This window comes from Papio anubis, chromosome 2 (genome assembly GCF_008728515.1).
Source record: "Papio anubis isolate 15944 chromosome 2, Panubis1.0, whole genome shotgun sequence".
NCBI classification, from domain to species: domain Eukaryota; kingdom Metazoa; phylum Chordata; class Mammalia; order Primates; family Cercopithecidae; genus Papio; species Papio anubis.
The window spans coordinates 159,595,159-159,618,366 of record NC_044977.1 but is presented as its reverse complement, the minus strand read 5'-3'; the positions used below and the strand labels follow the sequence as shown (position 1 = coordinate 159,618,366).

The window sequence follows — 23,208 nt, the reverse complement described above, 5'->3', positions numbered from 1 at the left end:
TGGGAAGTGGAGTGGGGAGGGGGAAAAGAAAATGAAAAATAGTGGAGGGATTGGGATTAATCACCAGAATTATAAGGAGTTCAAACAACTCTACAGGAAAAAAAAATCTAATGATCTCATCAAAAAATGGGCGAAAGATATTAATAGATACTTCTCAGAAGAAGACATACAAATGGCAAACAAGCATAAGAAAAGGTGCTCAACATCACTGATCATCAGAAAAATGCAAATCAAAACTACAGTGAGATATCATCTCATCCCAGTTAAAATGGCTTGTATCCAAAGACAGGCAATAACATGCTGGCGAGGACGTGGAGAAAAGGGAACCCTTGTACACTGTTGGCGGGGATGTAAATTAGTGCAACCACCATTATGGCATGATTTATTTTAGTCCCCCTCCACATAAAGGTAACCTAGGCACCCTTGAGGTGGTCGTCCTACCACACATTCAGGGAAAGAAAAAGATTTAAGTCAAGATCTCATGTTGAGTCCTCTTTCTCAAGGTCACATGACTGTCTGAGACCCCAGCTCTCTGTCTCTAAGATTGTGTGAGATTACTGGACACTGAGGTTTTTGAGGACACAAGCCATGGTGCTCAACACATGCTGGGGTTAATTTAAATAGCTGTGTTGCTTTTTCACAGAGCTATTATCAGCAGGAAATAACATAAGTAGATGGATATTGTGAGTATAAAATACTATATGGATATATTATTGCTACAAACAATAATCTTGTAGTAGAGTCCACTGATAATTGATATGTTACATATAACCACACTAATCATCACTAACAATAATTACCAACAACTCACCAAATCCCATGGTTCATCATAACATGTTTCCATATGGAATTGATCCAAAGGTAGGTAGTTTTCAGAATTACTTAGAGCTTCCAAGAAAGATCTCAATAATTGTGTATTAAAATTCAATGAAAAAATTGAATTAATATTGATTGAAGTAACCTCCTAGAACTTTGGAGTATAATTTGGGTGTTCCCAATGAGAACAAGTACTCTGCCAACGATAGGGTCACTGCCAAGGGCCACACACTTATGAGCTTGGTTCTACCCAGGCATGCCCAGGAATAGAGCACATGCTCCAGTGAACTGAATATAAGTCTTTAGCTTACAAGAGTCCTTGCCTTCTGACTCTCTGAGAAGTGTTTGTACCACTCGATTATGATGCTTAGTTCCAGGAGCTAGTGAACACATCAGGACTCACCAGAAAGCAGGAAGATATTATTTCCACTCCTCAAAGGAAGATGAAAAGCATTCTAAATTATCATTACACTTAACTGTCACCATATACTGCCATCATGACATAGCCAGGAGTTGATGAAGAGGGATTTTTTTTAAAGGATATGATCCTAAATTAGGGAAATGAAAGGGTATGAAATGAAACTCTCAGTTTGCAATGTATTTCAAAGTCATAAGTTTTTTTATTCCCTCCTTTCTGTCAATAAAAATCATGGCCATTATTAAAGATTTACTATAAGTTTTCACCTAATAAAAATATTTCCGGCCAGGCATGGTGGCTCACACCTGTAATTTCAGCACTTTAGGAGGCTGAGGCAGGTTGGTGGACCTATCTGGTATGAGTAGGAAAAATAGAGGAGTTGCAGGCAGGGCTGGAAATGCTGCCTTGAAGGGTCCTCCCACTATGATCCAGCTTCTGCTAGATGGCCCAGTTGTTTGGTTCTGGGACTGCCATCTTCTCCTTTTGTCCCTCTCACCCAGAGGAGTGCTGGCTCCCTTAGAGGGTTGGGAAAAGGGCAGAACCCTTGATTTGAAACATTTGCCAATGTCTGTGGTGTAAATACTCCCTGACTTGCAAAATTCCTGAATATTTAACAGTGTGCTCTCAGGAGACTATATAAGCTGATTCCAGCACATGACTGCTCCAGCCCTAAGCAGAGTTCCTGTTGTTCATTCCTGGGTTCCTTCACAGCCCCTATTTAGGTTTTCAGTATTTTCAGCTTCTTTGTTACTAATTATCTAATTATTTATCTTAGCCACCTGGCATGCACTTTATTTTTATTATATCCTTACTGTATATTGTTAAGAGAGCAAAATTTGTTAAACTTCTTCTATAAGTACCATAATATAAATGAACCATATGACTAAGCAAGCTAGAAATCAAGCTGATATTATTGGTTATAGAGTGAGACTTTCTACATAAAGGAAGCTATGAATCAATTTACACTGTGGCACAAGGTTCCTATCACTGTGCACAGGTGGCAAAGTTTGTGGTAGCTGTGTGCTATAGTAACACTGTAACAGGACACTTTGGAAAAATTATTTAACAATATATATCAAAAACCTGAAAAGCTTCCTATTATTTGTCCCACCAGTTCTACTTAACAGAACTATTGTAGGAACTCATCCAAAAAGAAGGGAAAATCCTTACGCACAAGGATGTTTATTGTGGATTACTTAAAATAGGGTATACCTGGAAGCTATTTCAAAGTGAAAAAACTGACAAATTTAAATCCATTTGATGGGATATTATGCAGCTTTGAAATTACAAAGATCAATATTATAGCAATGTGAGGAAAAGCACATACTACTAAGCAATAAAATTAGGAAAGAAAATTTTATAAGCATGATAATAATCATATGAGAAGATGCATGCCAGAAGAAAAAGGCTAAAATAAATATATACAAATAATAGTTGAATTATGTTAAGGGGTTATAAGTAGATGGATTTCTTGCCTGTAATTTCCAAGGAGTTACTTTTTTTATAACGTAGGCATTCCATTTCGTTTTGTTAAATAAAAAATAATAAGACTTACTAACAAAGTCAATGAGAATATTTAGAAGGGGAAAGAAAAGATACTACACATTAAGACACCTGTGAATACTGTTTTATATTTACATTCTAAGCCTTCGATAGGCCTGAAGTTAAATTAAGATTCCCCAATCTGCCTATCTGCATTCATTTTCTATGTATGTTGACTCCTCACCTAAATTTCACCTGCTCACTAACTGCTATCAAGCCTTTCTTTCAAAAAAGTGGCTGATATTACATATCTACATACAATTAAACATGTTGCCTCTTGGATCTTTTGAACCTTGTTTCTACTATAGAGTGGAAGACTGTCTCTGAGAGCGGCACCTTCTGGCTGTTTATAAACAGGTGAGAGTAGTATTAAAGGCTTAAAGAATTTGGTCCTATGGATCCAAAACAGGTCTATTTGTGCTCTGATCAACATGGCTTCAAATCCCTTATTCTGAGTTCTTTATTTTCTTAGAATAAGAACTGCTTCCTCTGCTACATCCTCTTCTCCCTATTTCTCCATTTACATCAGCTAGATCTTTAAAAACAAGGCTTACTTAGACCAGGTACCTAGATGCAAAAAAAAAAAAAAAAAAAAAAAAAAGGAAAAAAACCTTAAAATCAGTGCTCATTCAATTTGTTTTGAATTTTAAATAAACAAAACCTAGCTGCAGAATTCAACCTGAAATATTGCCACACAAACCACCAAAGACTGATACCAGTGTCCAGCATAATTATAAAATAGTAATAAAGATCTCAGGTTCTGGAGCTCCAATGCATGGGTTTAAATACTAGCTTTTCCACTTACAAGCTGACTGCTCTTGGGAAAATCCTTAATCTTTTTATCTTTCCATTTCCTTGCCTATGAAATGGGGATAATATCCTGTAGAATTTTTGAAAGGACTAAATTGGTCATTTCATGTAAAGCACTCAGACTAGTGCCTGGCACTTAAAAAGTACCCAATAAGGTTTAGGTCATATTGTTTTAAGTTCTTGCTCCAAAAAATAAGTATTTCACGATGTGTCCCCTTGTTCTTCCCCAGGTACCACCATTAGTCACAGAAACATCTGGCCAAGTGTAGCACAGTTGATACAAAGAACCCCACTGTTTTTCCTAGAGCTTCTCTCCACTGGGTCCGGGATCAGTTAGAGTCTAGCAGGCACAAAAATGAATAAATCCTTCCCAGAATAAACTTTTTTTAAAAACCCAAGTCATCTCTTAACAACTTGGGGGCCCATCGCTCTTTGAAGAATGACTCACAGAAATGCCATTCCATTCACACCACTGCCAAGGGAGCAGCTGCCTTGCCCAAGCACAGCAAACAGTGTGTGTTAGGAAACATTCTGAGTGGATATTTTACACATGAGTTTTGGGGGATGTCTGAATGTGGTTTTGCTACCTTCCAAAGCTAGTTAAAACTGCATGCTGGCCTTATGAGCTTGTAGGCCCCCAGCTCTTTCCTCCTATTTCTGCCATCCCCATCTCCTTACTTCTGAATCTGCTCATGATTTCCACATGCAGGATTCATCTTTCTCCAGTCCTCAACCAACTCAGACTGAGGTAACCATCCCACTCAGCCACATAAACCCATGGGGCTTAGAATGAGTCACTTCTTCAGTCCGAGGACTGAGTTTAATTACCATTGTTGGGTTCCCATGTGGCTCTCTTGGGTCCGCAACACTTCCTAGAATGTATGTTTCTCTACAGACTTATGACTTGTCCTGTGTCAGCTCCGTCCAACAGTCACCCTGTTTTGGGCTTGGTTACAGAACTGGACTTCAGTCTTGGTCCCTACTCCTCAGTTCTGGTCAGCTACTCTGGATAGTAAATAGCTCCACCTAGCTCCCAAAACTGGAGTTTGCCCCTCTACTGCAGACAGATTTCATGGAACTGACTTGCTCATACCTGTCCTCTTGGTTCCCTCTCTCAATTCAGGACCTATGGATAGGACTCTCATCTACTGAGCTCATTCCATCTGAGTAGTCACTTCTCTCTCAACCCCCTAAAACCTGTTTCCTCAAAGCTACCATTCCCAAAATTCTAATTAAGTCTAATCTGAACTCTGCCTTGGCCACAAGACTTTGTCTCTGGAACCAGTTTTTGGAACTTTCTCACCCCAGCCCAGTCTGGGGCCTGGGTTCATGTCTGTTCCTGGTCCTCTTGCTACTTACATGTTGCCAACGAGTGGGCATAGGATGAAGAGTATATTGTATTTCTTGGTAATTAACAAAAACACCTAAAAAGTCTTAGGCTCATGAATTAAGGGTAAATGTCAAAATATCCACAACATCAAAACAGCAACATCAAAACATCATGATAGAAATGTGATCATATTCACTTATCAAATTTTTTACTTCATCAAAATAAACCACCTGAAGATATAAAATATCAAAACATTTTTGAGCCAATCATCCAGCCGTGCTTCTGTCCATTTCATTGGACATGCCTACCTCAAACCACTGCCCGTGAGACTGCATCTTGAGGATGACACAGGGGTCTGGTTTGGAAAGGGCATCTCTGTCAGAAATGCCTTTGCACGCCACACGCAGCTCAACTTTGGTCAGGCAGGGGCTGTTAAAGATTCCCAGTGTGTTGGCAGCAGACTCATAAATGTTGCTCATCTTCTTCATTCTGTTTTAGGCAAGTAAAAGAAGAAAAAAGAAGTGCCCATCACTGCAATATTTGTCAAAGGAGAAAGCCTCCCAATCACCCTTCAGAAAATGGTTTGACAGTTTCAAACATTGAAGGTATTTATCGCACTTTCCAACCTAGTGACACAGTTCCAGTGAAACAGATCAAAATAAACAAACAAAAAACAGGTGCTGGTGCACTTGGTTAAGAACACTGTTTTCTTGTATGATTTGCATACATTTGCATAGTAAAATTTTTAGCCTGTGAAATAAAATTAATGAATTAGTTCAATAGGCTGCAAACTGTAACCCAGCTCTTCAATAAGTGTATGACTTGTGTGAAATTGTACAGATGATTGTTGGTTCATCAATTTAATCACATCTCAAGTTTTCAAGACTAAAAATCCAACTCAACTCCTATGTGATGGCATGGAGAAGTATATCGTTCTTTCTGAAGAAGCAGCCAAATTTCCCACCCCTAAAACTTTGCCCATCTTCTCAAAATGCCATCAGCAAGCCAGCTCCAAGACAGAGGCCCAGCATCTGAGTCCCTGTCCCCAAATGCATGAGCCTATTCTCACCTTTCCCTTTCCCACTCCCACCTGCCATATCAGAACTCAGAATCAAAAGGGAGAAAGTGATAGGGAGGAAAAACACAAAGCTTCCTATTCTGAACTTGTGGAAACAGCAGCTACATTTAAGCACTGCAGGCCCCCCACCCCTGCCCATCTCCATGTGATATCCTTTATAACAACACTTTGCATCCCAGAGTCCCAGTGATCCACCAGAGGCCACCAGTGCTCTCCTTCTCTGAAGAGGACTGGACCTGTAAGATTCTCTTAGGAGCAAAATTCAATACCTTGCTTATGGAATTCTGTGTCTTTGTAGATTCATTAGGGAAAATGACAATGGCTTCCTCAACCTCACATGGCATTGGGGCTCTGCAGTGGAATTTCTTCATCTATAAAATGGGAATAATTCCCCTCTCTCTCCTTCCCTTCTTCCACGAATATTTAGTGAGCTTCCCCTTGGTACCAGCACTACACCAGGTTCAACTGAGTACAGCATGCCACCTCTTTTACAGGATGATGGCTATGCTTCAACATTACACATTACACACACACACACACACACACAATCACACCAACAGCATTTTATTGGAACACAGGCATGTTTATTCATTTATGTATTTATGTATTTCTCTCTCTCACACACACACACACACACTCTCATGCACACCAACAGCATTTTATTGGAACACAGGCATGCTTCTTCATTTATATATTGATGTATTTATCTGCGGTTGCTTTCACTACAATGGCAGAATTGAGTAGTTGCAATAGAGATTGCAAGTACCACAAAGCCTAAAATATTTATTATGTGGCCCTCTTCAGAAAATGTTTACCAACCTCAGTTCTAAAATATTAGGTAACGGAAATTTGTAGTTTTGGAGAGTTGCAATTCTGGTTTTCATATATGTTGGGAAATTAGTTTTAAGATGAAAACTGTTCTATCTTCTACCAAAGTGAACATTAATAGGGACTTTGGGACATTTGTTTTTTACAGATGAAAAAATTCAAGCTCAGAGAGGATTGGCAGCTTGCCCATATTATGCAATTATTCTAATGGCAGAGCTGGGACTGGAGTACCAGTTTTCTATCTGCCAGCCCAAAGCTATTTTTACCACAGGTAAAACCTTTAGCTGGAGAACTGTTCAAATATACCAAGGAACAGTGGATACAACAAATATCCTTGATTTATTTCAACCTCCGTACAGAGTCATACATCCCTTCTATTTGTAAATAAATTATATTCAAATACAGAAAATGCACAAATTATAAGTCTATAGCTTCAAAAACCATTTTCCCTCTATTTTTACAAGTTGTGAGCAGATCAATCACTACAGCAACATAGGTGACAGAGTATACAGAAAATGAAATTTACAACAAAGTCAAGGGAGGGAAAGAATCAGCTGGTGGGAAGATGGTTTTGTGTTCAGACAGGTTTGTAAGTGTGCTACAAACTCTCTTTATCAACTGTTTGGTAAGAACAGCTTATTCTTCAATAAATATCTTCCTGAATTCTGCTTTTCCCAATGCATTAGCTGGCTCCTTGGAATCTATACTCCTCTTCTGCAGCCTTCACTGCCCTCTCCTATCTCCAAGAGCCATCACTGTCCTTCTAACTTTCCCTATCCTTATAGACTAATGCCATGTCCATCTCTTCCAAATCGACAGTTTTAATATGTGTTAGGAAATACATATTGTATTTTTACATACATATTGTATGCAAAATACTATGCAAGCTACGATGGAATATGGGACGTCTCTAATATCAGTCTTGATTGTGAGGTATAATGCAAAAAGACTCCGTCAAGGAGACAGAGAATTCCAGATTCAAATCCCGACTCCTCCATTCACTGACCATATATCCTTGGTCAGGGTATTTAACGTCTCAGACAGTAATACCTATCTTGAAGAGTTGCTGTAAAGAGCAGATTAAATAATATATGTAACGTGATTACCACAATACCAGGTATATTGTGGATGCTCTGATAGTAGCAGCTATTGTTATCGTGTTCTGGCTTATCTCCAGATAAAATCATTCATGCGTTCACTACCAACCGAAAACCTCTTAGATGTCTCACTATTAAGACCAAACTTCTATAAGTCCATTTAAACGTCTTCTGTATTTGAAACCTGCACAGTCTGAGCATACTACCCTCCAAGAGCACACAGTCATCTTTCAAATCTGTTTATCTGAGGATTCATACACATGAGTCAATAACTCTCACAGGTTCACAAGTCAGACAGTAAAACAATGGTGACAGCTCTTCTAATATTGTGAAGCTGCTTTATCAACTTCCTAAGATAGACAATTTATTCATCAATCAGTGTTCTTTCCAAAGCATCAGCTGGCTCTATGGGAATCCTATACTCCATAAAAGCCCTCTCTTGCTCCATATAAAAGATAGTCACATGTTATGTGCAATTCACAAGGCATCTGATGGGAATGGCAGGATTCCCACAATGCAGAGGGGTCAACTGTCTCATCCTCCCTCATTTACTCATTTCCAGGTTGTTACAACACTTTTGGTTCACATGGGTCTGGTTAAGTGAATTTTAGATGATAATATATAGTTTTAACTATCCCTACCTCTCCAATGGATTATTGCAAAGAAATCTTATTGAATGTAAAAACAATAATAATAATAATAATGTAGGCAACCAAACACCATGAAATAGTGAGGTGGCACATTTTTCTCCTAGTCTGAGGTTCCCGTTGGCCATTATGCTTGCTTAAAATGGTGGCAATCTTATCACATGTGTTAATAATTGCCCAAGATAATTAAAACTTATCAAGACTTCTTGAAATATGGATTGATACATGCAATCACTATAGGATATTCTATATCAACGTATGTAGTTCTTGCTCTGAATTATTGATAGTAAATTTAAGTAGTTTATAAAAGAATAAATATATAAACTGGAGGCACATGTTTAGAGTTTTTTTTAATCAATGGAATACATGATTCAGAAATTTTATGGATCACTTCTTTAAGCAATGAGAAACAGACGATTTGAAGCTGGGAAATGGGCGTGATCAAATAAATATTTGATAAATATCAGTCTAGTACTAATATGATGGTTGGACTGCAGGAGAGAAAAAACATTTGTAATCACATGAGGCTGTTTTGCTGGTCACTTTCTATTCCTCCTTTTCCCATTGATTCTACTTTCTTCCCTCTGCTCAGGGCCCTAAAAGGCTTACCTCCATTGACTGCCAGCACATTGTTGGCAAGTGTTACGTTGGGTTTCACTAAAAGGATGCAGTTTTGGGGAAAGGGGAGAGACAGAACAGCATATTTCTTCCCAACTCCTACCCTGATCGTTAGCAGTAGCCAAGCAAATGACCATAGCTCTATCTGCAAGCCTCCAGATATCACTGGCCTTAGTAACAACACTGTTTCCTCGCCTTACTCCTTCAGTCTTACGAGTTGTAATGTTTTCCTGCCAGTCTTAAGGTGGGCATCCTAGAAGCAAAGCCTGAAACAGGGATTCAGATGCAGTTGATTTCCTTCTCTCAGAGGAGAGAAGAAAAGGGCAGGAAGCAAAGAGGTGGTCTCAGCTGGAGTCCAGCTTTAATCTGATTCCATGGGGGCTCTGGGATATGAATTGTACCCTTAAGGAAAGAGGTTCAGCCTATTTTAACTCCATGTGAGAGTCATGCTAGGGACGAGGGGGCATAAACTCTTAGATTTGCTGCTTCCCCACCTTGACTGAAAGCAATCAGGCATTCCCCAGAAAAGAGGCAGCCATGAGCCATTATCAGTTAACACTTGGCAGTCCTTGAGGGAGGGATGCACTTACTGGATAAAGGGCATGTAGGCAGAATATCATCGGGTCTATTTTACCACAATGGTTGGTCTCTAGGAACCTCCTTATAAATTCCTTTAACTTTGACCACATAACAGTAAATTTTCTTTTCATTAAAATCTCTTGAATCAATAGAGATGATTCTGTTTTCTGTTTGCAAGAGAACTAGAGCAGTACAGCTGGAATTAAAAATTAGGAGTGGTGTGGCAGACAGAGGCTAAGATGGCCACCTCCTGGTATTCATGCCCTGTATAACACCCTCACTTTGAGTGTGGGTGAGACCTGTGACTTGCTTTTAACCAATAAAATATGGCAAAAGCAATGGAATGTCACCTCTGCCTTCATGATACCTCAAATAATGACACCATCTTGATAAGAGACTCTCTCCCTTGTTGGTTTTAATGAAGTGGCCATGTTGGGAGGCAAGGAACTGAGGGTAACATTCATCCAATAGCCAGCCAGAAACTGAGACTCTCAGTCCAACACGTTGAAAGGAAATGGATTCTGCCAACAACCATGTGAGCTTGGAAGTAGATCATTCTCCAGTTGAACCTCAGATGTGACAGTAGCCCTGACTGACACCTCAATTGCAAACTTGTGAGACTTGGAGACAGTGAATCCGAATAACCTGTAACAGTATTTCTGACCTACAGAAACAGTGAGATAATAAATATGGGCTGTTTTAAGCTGCTAAATTTGTGGTAATATTATCTAGCAACCAATAATTATTAATAATACAAACAGATTCAAGAGGCGCTCCAAGGTGTATGTGTGTGTGTGTGTAAACTCCTTTAGATCAGGGACTACTTCTTATACTTTACTGCATCCCCAGTAGTGCTCATCTTGGTAATATTTCTGGTCTGGTGATGAAGCCAACATAAACCTTCATTTCTAGAGGGATAGGGTACAGGAAAGCAATATGGAGATACTAAAGACAAAATTCCCAGCTTTTCACAATTATACTCAGGGTCCACAGCTTACCTCCTGGTGCCTGCACAAATGAAAGCCCTGACAAAATATACTGGAGTTCATGAGTTCTTATGCCTGACCTTGACTTTGGAGGTAGTACACAGGACAGTGAAATCAAATTGTTTGGCTCTGTTCCAGCTGAAGCTCACTGCTGAAAGGTGATCATAAAATATGGCTCTGTCAACGAGTGATCAGCTACCTCTAGGCCCAGATAAGTGGAGTAAACAAGTAATTTCACACTCTGCTAGAGAACAGGATTAATATAGCCAGATTATCAACACATTCTCCATGGCTGATTTAAATCCTCTTTGTTGCCTTTCACACAATACCTTGGTTTTAGGGAGACTAATGTCTGCTGAGAATTATTTTGATAAAAGCTGACTTTTGGCCAATTTTAGAAGCAAATTATAATTGTCCTTTCACTCAGATAATTTAAGTTATTAAAAACTACCACTTCAGCATATTCACATTCTCTAACAGGACAAACTGATCCTGAAACTTAATTAGTTTCTGAAGGAGCTGCAAACAACACAAAGACAATAGAGAACTCAAGAGGGAAGAGAATCAGCTTGAGTTCACAGGGGAACCAGTTGAGCAGAGCTTGTCTTAAGACTGTGTCAAGAATAAGTGCATAATCACTCTTCTGCTTGCCTTGGCATTATTCAGCCTTTTAAAATGTCATAGTACATCCAGGGAAGGCTGGGGTGCTGGATGTCTCTATCTCACAACATTTCCATCACAATTCAAGAAACTTGTATAAGGGATCTGCTATGTGCCTGATGTTGTGCTGAATGCTGGAGGCACTGAACATCCACTCACTCAACCAGAGATTAACAAGGTGTTATTCCACTCAGACTTGTCAATCCATTTCCTAGTCAACATTCCTCAGATCAAGAGGAGATCTATCTTGCACTTACCCATAGGTGGCAAGCACTGTGCCAGACACTGTAAGGGATGGAGGTATAAATGAGATAGTCCACCTGCCTAAAGTTTCATATTCTGGAGCAGTGCATCTCAGACTTGACCGTGATCACAAATCACCTGGGAAGTGGTTAAAATGTAGTTTCTGTTTCAAGAGTGTGGATGAGGGCCTGAGATTCTGCTCCCAGATGTTGTTGGTCCTGCTAGCCTGCGGACTACACCTTGAGTAACAAGGTTGCTAAGTACAAACCAAGCATCTATAAAACAAGGCAAACTTCCCCCAGATATTACTTATCTTAGGAACAGACACTCGTATATGAGATGCAGGATAACACAGGGATAAGAGTGCAGATCTAGTATTGGAGCATTTGAGTTTGAATCACAGCTCTACTGTTGTTCAAGTAGGTAGCTAGTCAGGCATGAATAATGTAAAAGAGGGCTCCCCCCACTCCATCAGGAATGTCAGGCGACCATGAGGTGATGGTCAGGAAGTTGTCACACTGTCTCTCTAAAATAATAATTGGTCACAAAGTGCCAGGGAAAGGCAGTCTCCATAGATAAAAACACCTGAAACTGATGATCAGCAGCTTTTGGATAAGATTTCAGCAGTTGGGCGAGTAGGCTCAAGCATGCATATTAGGAGGCAAAATGGTACCATTTCACTGGTATATAACCATCAGGGGCATTCCACTGGTAAGGAAAGAATGCCTCAAATGAGCACGCGTACAGCTCCAGTAAACACACTGCTCGTGCTCCCCTCCCAAGTGCTGGCAGGCCACTGTGCATGTGGACAACCCACCCCGAGGGAAGAATCAGGGAAGAAGGGACACAAGACCCCAGAAGTGTGTTCATATATGAAACCCCAAGTCAAAAGGTCAAACTGTGCACTTGTCTGTCAAGTTGCCTGCTTGGCCCTCTTCCAAGTGTATGTTCTTTCCTTTTGTATCTGTTCTAAAGCTTTTTAATAAACTTCACTTCTGCTCTAAACCTTGCCTTGGTCTCTCCTTCTGCCTTATGCCTCCTTGGTCGAATTCTTTCTTCTGAGGGGGCAAGAATTGCAAACTCACATGGATTCACTGCCAGTAACACTATTTACTTATTGTGTGACCTTGAGTAAGTTACTTGAATTCTCTGTATCTGTTTTGCCGTCTTTAAAAATGGGGATAATACTAGTTCCTACTTTGTAGAGCTGTGTTCAGAATTCAGTGAATAATCCACATAAGGTCCTCAGAAGAGTACCTGGGCCATAATGAGCACTCAATAAATGCAAATTACTGTTACCATTGCTGTTGTTTTTTAATTGGACCACTAGTTCATAGAACGTTCGTTAAATTCTTATATATCTTCCCAGCATTCAGTAATAGGTCATCAGATCCTCAGGATAATCCTTTTGTAGGTCCTATTAGGATACCCATTTCCATTTCATAGGCAAGAAATTACACCCTAGAAAGGTGCAACAACTGCACATAGCTGTCCAGTCACAAAGTGGCAAAGCAAGGATTTGAACCCAGGACCTCCACGTACAGAACTTACGCCCTTAACCTCTTTGCTATTCTGCCTCCTTGTAGGTTAGCTGCTTAAGAAGACTCTCAAAAAATGTGACAGGTGGGGATTTACACCACAGAACATCTGCCAAAATTTTCTTGGCCCATCTAGCTTCCCTGAATGTCACCTGGTGACTGTCTCTCCCTCTCTCTGTCTCCTCCCCTTCTCTCTAAAGTCCTTTAGATTTTAGATTCTTTTTTCCCCCCATTTCACAGAGAGTCCTTTATTTTGTAAATTAATCTGCAGTCTGGGTTTCTTTCCTCTCACGATTTTAATCATTACTCACCCTGCTCAGGGCCCCTCTGCTCTCATTTTGGCAGTACAAACACTGACTCTTCCCAAGAGGGTGGGAAAAGGAGAAAAGCTGTAAATATTTATACTTTTTGTCCTCATCAAACATACAATGTTTAATAATTCTCTTTTAAAAATAACTTGCTTTTGGGCGGGCACGGTGGCTCACACCTGTAATCCCAGGTTACTTTGGGAGGCCAAGGTGGGTGCATCACCTGAGGTCGGGAGTTCGAGACCAGCCTGACCAACATGGAGAAACTATGTCTCTACTGAAAATACAAAATTAGCTGGGTGTGGTGGTACATGCCTGTAATCCCAGCTACTCGGGAGGCTGAGGCAGGAGAATCGCTTGAACCCGGGAGATGGAGGTTGCGGTGAGCCAAGATCGCGCCACTGCACTCCAGCCTGAGCAACAAGAGTGAAATTCTGTCTCAAAAAAAAAAAAGAAATAAAAACTTGCTTTCCTAGCTACTAATATTAACTACAGTAATAAACCAAACTGTTTTATTTATTCCTTGAGATAACTTCTTGAGATCAGTATTGTCAGCCTCATTTTATAGATGTGGTGGTTAAATAACTTATCCCAATATCATAGTAAGTGACAGAACCAGGAATTAAACCTGGGTCTAGTGGCCTCTAAAACCTGTGTTTTTGACCATTTCTTATAAAATGATTTATAATTTGCTTAACGATTACTTTCTTTTTAGACCAGACCAAGGCAAACTTCAACCCTATTCCAATCCTAATAGATCTCTAAGGTGTAGTGTATATATTAATGAGATTGTGCTCTGGCAGTCCTTAAAAATTCACTTTACTTCCTTTATTCCCAAGGCTGCTCAAGTCACTCTAAACGCAACGGTAGCTTCATCAACAAGTTGAGGGTCCAAGAACTTAATGTCCCTACTCCGATTATTTCAAACACTGAGCATTTGAGGAGTTATAGATGGTGGAGCTACAACACCCAGCAAACACAGATACAAACCATGTGAAACACAAAAGGCCATGGTTTTCATGAATAATATGACAATATGAGTACATGAATTAACAATATGACAATTGTCACATGCATTCAAAATGGACAATATGCATACATGGATGTTTTTCTGGAACATACCATACCAAATCTCAGATGCAATAAATAATTATTTCAATCATTTCCTGAGCTTTATAATTTGAGACAACAGAGAGACCAAAAGAAAATATCTAGCAGAGATCTCATTTCTTGAAAAACAACTTCTTGGGGAAATGTGTATATGGAATCAGATACATTGATGTTCTTAGGAACTTCTGGGCTTACAATTTTGACTCCGACAATGATTCATAAAGATGAGATTTCTCCAGAAAGTAACTATGTTTATTGCATCACATTTATATTAACTTTATAGCACTCAAATGTTTCCCATCTTTATGAGAAGAATTTGATGTATAAATATAACCGAATAATTTTAAACGCTGAAACTTTTAAGAGTTAAACTTGAACTAAATCTCAAGAGAAATAGTATAAATGACTATATTCTCCCTGTCACAGCCCCTCCTATTCCCAGCATACCAAAGGCAACTATAGTTCCTGAATAAGAGAGATAAAGCAAATTTAAATAATGTTTTATTATTTTGGCACTGAAATAATTTGCTCTCGTTTCTCAGGCAACTAAATTTACCAAGTAGAAAGATCAAATCTCAGTCTTCTTTTGTTCAGTTATTTTCACTTCTTAATAAAATCATAGTTTGGATTCTTCCACTAGGGTCACGTTAACAGGAAGCTGGGGGGCTCACGACGTAGATTTTGCATTTCCAGATTAAAAAAAAAAAAAGAGCAAGATTATTCTTATGTTCAACGGGAGAAACTACAGACAACATATGAAGCCAGAAGCCAGTTTCCTTGAGAAAGCATGATAACTGATCTACTTACGGGTCTTGTTCTGCTTCCATGCTGTCTCCTTTAAGAATTGTTTCATGTACTTTTTTAATTGACATACTTTTGCTTAGTTGGCAGAGGACAACACGGTGTGTTTTGGGAAAGAAGAGGGGTTTGAATAGATAACAAAGTATAAAAAGAAATACCTTTTCTGGATAAAGAGCACAATCTCTAGTTCAGCGTTGCCCAGTAGAAATGTGTAATGATGGAAACATTCTGTATTGGTGATGGACAATATAGTGGCTACTAGCCACAGGTCGCCATTAAGCACTTGAACTGTGGCTAGGGCAATTGAGGAGATATATTTTTAATTCACTTTTATTTTAATTTAAATCTAAACAGCAACTTGTGGCTAGTGACATGCACTGGACATACTGAACTACTGTTTGTTTTTTTTCTTTGTTTTTCCTGAAGAACAAAGCAACTCATGAAAACAGGACTCTTTTATAAGATAAGTTTGTCATTGCCCTGTTTGGTGGAGACTGAATGAAGAAGTGCTCAAAAGACTTAACAGGCTCAAGTTTAGCTGCTAGGCTTTTCATCATCTGCCAGTGCCTGTTGAGTGGTGGTGACTGCCCACCTTACTTGTGGAGACAGCATGAGAATGAATAGCATGATTCACTAGCAATGTCTGCAATCTACATGCATGGAAGAGTGAAGTGGCAATTCATGAGGAAAGACCTTGGGGACAATATTGGAGCAAAGCTCCCCTTAGAATTTCTTTCTAACGTGGCAGTACCTTAATGTCCAACGTGTAATCATGTTTCTGCTAAAAGTTTCCAAGTGGGACAACATAAGCTTTGTGGTAAATGACCTTGCTAGTGTTGCTATGGATGAAAACAAAGAAGGGACTAGAATTTAGGAAGAAGTAGCATGTGAGGTGAGTGTTTTTGAAGTTGAAGAGAGGGATGTTTGAAAGGGAGGACATGTTGGAAGATACATCGTGTTTGTCGCTGCACTCAGACTCATGACCAGCTATTACAGACACTTGAGTGATGCTTTCGGGAGGAGGAAAGCCACTACAGACATGGAAGGAGTAGTGTCTGCTGTCAACATTCATACACGGACACACACACACAAATTCATATGTTCTTGCACTCTCTCTCTCTCTCTTTACTAGTGAGACTTCTTGAGTCTGAATACCAGGTAGGGTTACTTTCATGTAACAATGTGAGAAATGTATATTCACTGAAGGAGTTTGACAGCAATAGATAGAAAAAGAAAGACACAAGTTCTCCCCACTAGCACAGAGAAACTTCGGAGGGCCTCTTGCTGTAGAAGGGAACATTGGGTGAATTGATCAAGTCAGTGGACCAGGGCAAGACTGTGGAAGACATTATCAGACGAGGAAGAAATCTGGCAGATGCCTTGTGTATGGCAGCTGAGAATTCTGTGGATTTCTAGTCCCCACTGAACGTGAAAAGAACTCTAGTACAAGAAAACCTGCAGTTCCCAGTGTGGGTAGAGAGAGACTAGAGAAACAAGCACCAGATGTAGAATACTCACAGGCAACAGTAATACTCACGGGCAAGCACTTTTGGATAATGATGTGTCTGTCCCAGTGCTTCCCATAATATGATCAAATTTAATCCTTTCAAGAGTTATGGAAGGTAGCTATTGATATTGTTTCCATTTTACAAATCAGAAAATTGAGATTCAGAAAATCTAAATAAATTGCTAGATTTCACAACCCAAAAATGGAGGAAGCAGAATTTAGTCAGATTTTTTAACTCAAAAGTGCAGGATTTTGTGTATAATGTTATTCTTCCTTCCTTTACATACCTCAAGATCTAGGTTCCTTTTACAATTCAATTTGAGTCCCTTAATGCAAAGAAGTCCCAGAACGTGATATAACGCTCATTTGGACACAAAATATTTATTTAATACTTCAAGTATGTGCTGAGAACCATGGTAGGTACTGGTAGATACAAAAATGAAAAGACAAGGTTTCTATCTTCATGGAGTTTCCAGGCTGATGGAGAAATGAACAGGCAAATAAATATTTAGAAAAGATTGTTTGCTTGTTATGTTGTCTGCCATATTTCCATTAAAATAGCCCTAGACAGACTCAGAAGCTGACAATCACACCAGAAAGGAAAAAACAAGTAACAAATAAGCAAAAAAAAAAAAACCATGGGGAATTTCCTCTGGCTGTTTTCTACGGAGCTGTGTTCTATGGAACTGTTATTCTATGAGGTGCTAATAGATAATTTTAAAAGCAACAACAATAGACTTTATAACATAAAACAGGTTTTTTGTAACAGGACATTTGAGAGTCATTAGTATGTTAATTTGCACTGTGAATCTCCAAAAAGGAGATATATGGTATATAATATTTCCCAAAATTATTTAATCACAAAAACACATTAGAAGACAAATGAAACACATTAGAAGACAAATGATTAACAGAGAAGAAAAAATGTTTTTAAAATGCTAGAGGCTAAAGAGTAACAGGTAGAGGCATATTGCATTTGGGAATATTTTATTTACTACGAAAAATGTTGTAGGGAGCTGAAGTGAGAATGCCCAGGAAATAGTGCAGTGTAGGAAGTGCTGTCTTTCAGGTACTACACTGGGTGCTGAGCTTGTGGTTAAGTCCGAGTTCCAGTCCTAGCCTGGAAGGTCTACTCTAAATAAATGCCTGTTGGATTCAGCAACTTAAGTCAGGTATATTAAGGTGACCTTCAGATATTCAACTAAGAAGTAGCAAATGCTAGCACTAAGTGAATAGTGAAGAGGATTGATGAGACTCCACTTAATCTGTCCACTGGTAAATGCCAGCTGGATATATTTCTTTCCAATCCTGAACAAGTAAATTAGAAATAACAACAGCAACATGCAGCCTAAGAAAAGGATGGGGAATAACTAGATTGTGGTCAGTTCATAAGATGGAATGCCATATAGCAATGAAACTGGATGACCGTTTGATACACTTGCCAACATGGATAAATCTAGACATAATGTTGAACAAAATAGGCTAAATACAAAACAGTACATGCTGTATGATCCCAATTTTGTGAAGTTCAAAATCAGGCCAAAATCAATTATAATGATAAAGGCAGAACGATGGTTACCTTTTGTGAATGCAATGATGGGAGGGACACAAGAAGCCTTCTTGGGTGCAGAAATAAACTACATCTTGATTTAGGAGGGTTTGCTTTGTAAAATTCACCCAGCTGTATATTTACAATGTGTGTACTATTCTGTATGTTTGTTGTACTCAGATAAAAGTTTACTTAAAATGTAAATAATAGGTGGCAGAAATAGAGTCAACCTATCTAATATGTTATTGATCATGAAGAGGTAAAATTCTCTTACTAAAGGACCAACACCCTCTTAGATTATCTTTAACATCTAACTAGGCGATTCTTAAAAAGAAAACTATAATAAGCGAGTGAATAAGTGAATATATGAATATTTTTAAACTGACAAAATTTAATTAAAAGAAAGCAGTAATAGAGATAAGGCAAAAGCTGAGGAAACAAACCTCAAATGAGTCAGAGTCACTTCTCTCATTCTCGCTAACCTGGATCCATTGTAATTTATTCCTCATTGCAGTCAGCAGGTATGAGTTGCTTAGGAACGTTTGGCAAATTGTTAAACTCAAATCTGATCAGGTCACTCCGCTGCCCAACATCCTTCTGTGGATACCTGAAAGGTGCAGGCCAAAGCCTACATTTCTTAGCCTAGAATCACTGGTTTTTCCTACCTTTATTGATCAGGCCCATTATTCCCCAGACACTTTAAATTGCTGTAGTCTCATTTTCCTTCTCGTACTTTCAAGTCCTAGAAGACCCATGGAATTATGTGTAGATTTATTTATGTGAAAAAAATTTTACTCATTTATTTCTCTTTCCTGGCCCAATTTTAATCCCTTGACAAAATTTTCATGACCTCCCCTTTACCTTTCTTAGTCACTCCTTAATTTTTGTCCCAGGCCCACTATTCCCCAGATACTTTAAATTGCTCTGTTCTCATTTTCCTTCTCCTACTTTCAAGTCCTAGAAGGTCCATGGAATTATACGTAGATTCATTTACATGAAAAAAAATTTACTCATTTATTTCTCTTTCCTGGCCCAATTGTAATCCCTCGACAAAATTTTCATGACCTCCCCCTTACCTTTCTTAGTCACTCCTTAATTTGTGTTCCTACAGTTCTGGTTTAGCATCCTCTTACACTAATTATCACATACATGCTATAGCTATTAGTTTATATGTCTGCAAAGTCCTAGTGGCTAAGGATCAAGGACTGTTTGACAAATATTCAAGGCAGGACAGACTGGAAGTGGAGCCTCCTAAATCAATTGATGACAGATATCTTGCGTGTGGGGGTATTTTAAAATCATTGGCTCCAGATGCTGATAAGAAAATAAATCTCTAGAATCAGGAACGAGGCCCTTAAAATGTCAGTTGACCTAGAAATATAACAAATATGATCTATGGTGTCATCTCAGAACCAAATGTTCTGAAACAAATGTTCATCATTTGTTCGTCAAATCTCAGAACCAAATGTTCATGGGTGTAAGACTCCAAGCATTTCATCCAGAAGGGCACTGCTCCTCGATTCTCCTTCCTCCCTCTCCCCAAATTGAGCTTGTCACTGATACTGCCTCAAAGACAGATTTACATGGTAAATGGCTGAAGGTAAAGAAGATGTCTGATGGTCTGGTATCCTTACAGTGGTATGGCATAACCAGAAGTTAAGCTGATGAGCAGAATAAAGGCTTCCTGTCCCACCTGATGGGCTGACAGCATTGCTCCCACACAGTTGACACTTACTGGGTGGCACCAAAGGGTGGTGACAAGAGTGACAACTTTGCCTCTGCCTCTCAGAAACCCAATTCCCCCAAGAAGAAATGATGTCACTTCTGGGCAAAAAGAACCAAACTATTCCTACTTCCACCACCAACTGGATTAGAACACCAGAGCTACATTCTTTAACCCTCAGGTCTCTCAGACGCCAGTCTTTGTGTTGTCCTGTTTCACTGGAGGTGAACAGTCCAAGTAGCAAATGAGGCAAATTCTCATAATTTCACAGATAACTGCAAAGAGATGTTCATAGTCATAGATACTCTCCCTTTATCCCTAAGACCCCTAAAATTCAACTTATTAATTACCGAGCAGCTACCGTATGCCCAATACTTGATCGTGTGCCATGAGGAGCTCTGAAATAAGAAATCATGGTCACTGCCTTTGAAAAACTTTCAGAGTGATCAAGTACATGAAATATTTATTCAAGGATGGTACTAAAGTATGATATTTAAATGTGTAGGCTTTTTAATCAGATATCCGGAGTTTACATTCTACCTCCATGGTTTACGAACCATAACGATAGGCAAGGTGTACTTTGTTTTCCTCACCTGCAAAATGGAACTAATAACAGGATCCACCTTAGCACTGTTGTGAGGATTCAGTGAGCAACAATGCAGATATAGAGCACAGAGTAAGTGCTAAACAATCATTGTTACCTGGGTTAATATAAAAGAGAGTTCTGCAAGTAGATACATGATGAATCGTCAAAGTAATTAGCAAAGACCAAGTCAGTGATCATAAAGCCCAGAGAAGATAGAGATGCTTTGGTCCAAACTAGAGAGAAGAGAGAAGAAAGGTACTATTTATCAAGCAGGCTCTTTTTAATATAATTTCAATTTTTATTTTAGATTCAGGGGGCACATGTGCAGGTTTGTTACCTGGGCATATTGTATTATGCTAAGGTTTGGGGTATTACTGATCTCATCACCCACCTATGTTCTGAGCATAGTACTCAATAGTCAGTTATTCAACCCTTGCCCCCAACTAGTAGTCTCCAGTTTCTATTGTTGCCATCTTTATGTACATGAGTACCCAATGTTTACCTTCCATTTACGAGTGAGAACGTGTGGTATTAGGTTTTCTGTTCCTACATTAATTCACTCAGGACAATGGCCTCCAGCTGCATTCATGTTGCTGCAAAGGACATGATTTTGTTATTTTATATGGCTGTGTAGTGTTCCATGGTGTATATGTACCACACTTTCTTTATCCAATCCACTGTTGATGGGCACCTAGGTTGATTCCATGCCTTTGCTATTGTTAAGAGTGCAAACAGCCTTCTTCATGCCAGAACTGGTTTAGTGGCTTTATACAGAATCATCACTACCTCATCTATAAACTAGGAGAGACGGGTCTTAAGCTAAACCCAGAGCCCGATCTAAATTTGAAGAAGTTAAGTAAAGAAGACAGGAAATGCCCATCTGTATGACCAGTTATCAAAGAATGGTGAAAACACAGAAACAGCATGCTGCATCTGGAGGGCATGAGATGTTCAAATGGATAAGTATCAGTTGGGTGCTACACAACATATGGTCAAAAGTGCTTTGGAAACTCATGGACATTAATTTGCTAAACATTCTCTAATTGTGACATAACTTCTCTGTACCTCTGTTTTCTTATTCTAAAAAGAAAGAAAGTAATAGCTATCTCTCAAGACTATTGTGAGAATTAGAGGAGAGAATAGACATAAAAGAAGCAAGCATAATAACAAATATAGTAGATCCTCTAAAAGTGTTATGTCTGTTTCTATTTCTCCTGTCCTGTGGTCCACAATATATTAATAGTAAATGCCCAAGTGCCCACACTTAAAGCTCAGATAATTTGAAAGAACTATGATTTAAAGATAAATAATTATTATAGATCAAGACTGTAAATTAAAATGGTTCATGTTAAAAGCTGTTTGTGTATTTTGGTTTGGGCCAAAACCTTTAAAACAAACAGGTTTTATTATAAGTTGGACTGGTTTGTTGAACATGTAGGACTCTTTGGCAAGTTCTGTAAAGAAATTAGTTCATGGGAGGTTTAAAAATGAATTAACTTTATTTTAACTTGAAAGTCAGAGTTTAGTTCAATGAAAAAGCCTGCTACAAATAACTTTTGCTTTATCATAGTCTTCTTTTGTGCTGATAGTAGGACCAAAGGAGCAGAGACAAAAATGTGTGTGTCTGTGTTTGTGTGTATAAAATCTTGTCACCAGACATTCAGTCTGCTCCCTCAGGACTCTTGCACTGTGCAGAGAGATCTCACTAGTTCTGAGAATGTGGAGCAGAGACTATAAGGCCTGTGAGAGGCCAGGGGACGTGCAGAAAATCCAACAGAACTGGTTGGGCACGGTGGCTCACGCCTGTATTTCCAGCACTTTGGGAGGCCAAGGTGGGGTAGATCACTTGAGGTCAGGAGTTTGAGACCAGCCTGGCCAATATGGTGAAACTCTGTCTCTACTAAAAATACAAAAATTAGCTGGGCATGGTGATGCATGCCTGTAGTACCAGCTACTTGGGAGGCCAAGGCAGGAGAATCACTTGAGCCTGGGCAGTGGAAGTTGCAGTGAGCCAAGATTGCACCATTGCACTCCAGCCTAGGTGACAGAGCTAGACTCTGTCTCAAAAAATAAATATATGAATGAATGAATGAATGGATGAATGAATGAATGAATGAATGAATGAATGAATAAATAAATAAATAAATAAATAAATAAATAAATAAATAAATCCAACAGAACCAAAGAGGAGTCTGGGGTAAAATGCCTCATGTGGGCTAGTGGCTCATGTCAGCTGAGCCTTAGGCCCTAAGGAAAATGACTCCCATATCACCCCAAAGTTTTCTTTCTAATCCTCCTCTCTCGACCGAAAGTAAGACCCAGAAGGAGAGACTAAAGGGATCAAGGGGCCAGTGGCTGCCTTATTCTTCTCTGAATCCAAAAGACCAAAGGGACCCTCTTGACTCTTATGTGACCCGGCTTAATTCAACAGAAC

The 23,208-nt window shown here is 39.2% G+C and overlaps 1 protein-coding gene across 4 annotated transcripts in view; it reads right to left on the bottom strand.

Annotated features, from left to right (window-relative positions):
- CPNE4 (copine 4) overlaps window positions 1-23,208 on the bottom strand; it is a 505,087-nt gene that overhangs the window by 376,815 nt on the left and 105,064 nt on the right. For all 4 annotated transcript variants that reach the window (XM_021934867.2, XM_021934870.2, XM_021934868.2 and 1 more), the window contains exon 2: window positions 5,225-5,405. In XM_021934867.2, coding sequence (XP_021790559.1) covers window positions 5,225-5,405 — 181 coding nt within the window. The remainder of the gene's footprint in view (window positions 1-5,224; window positions 5,406-23,208) is intronic.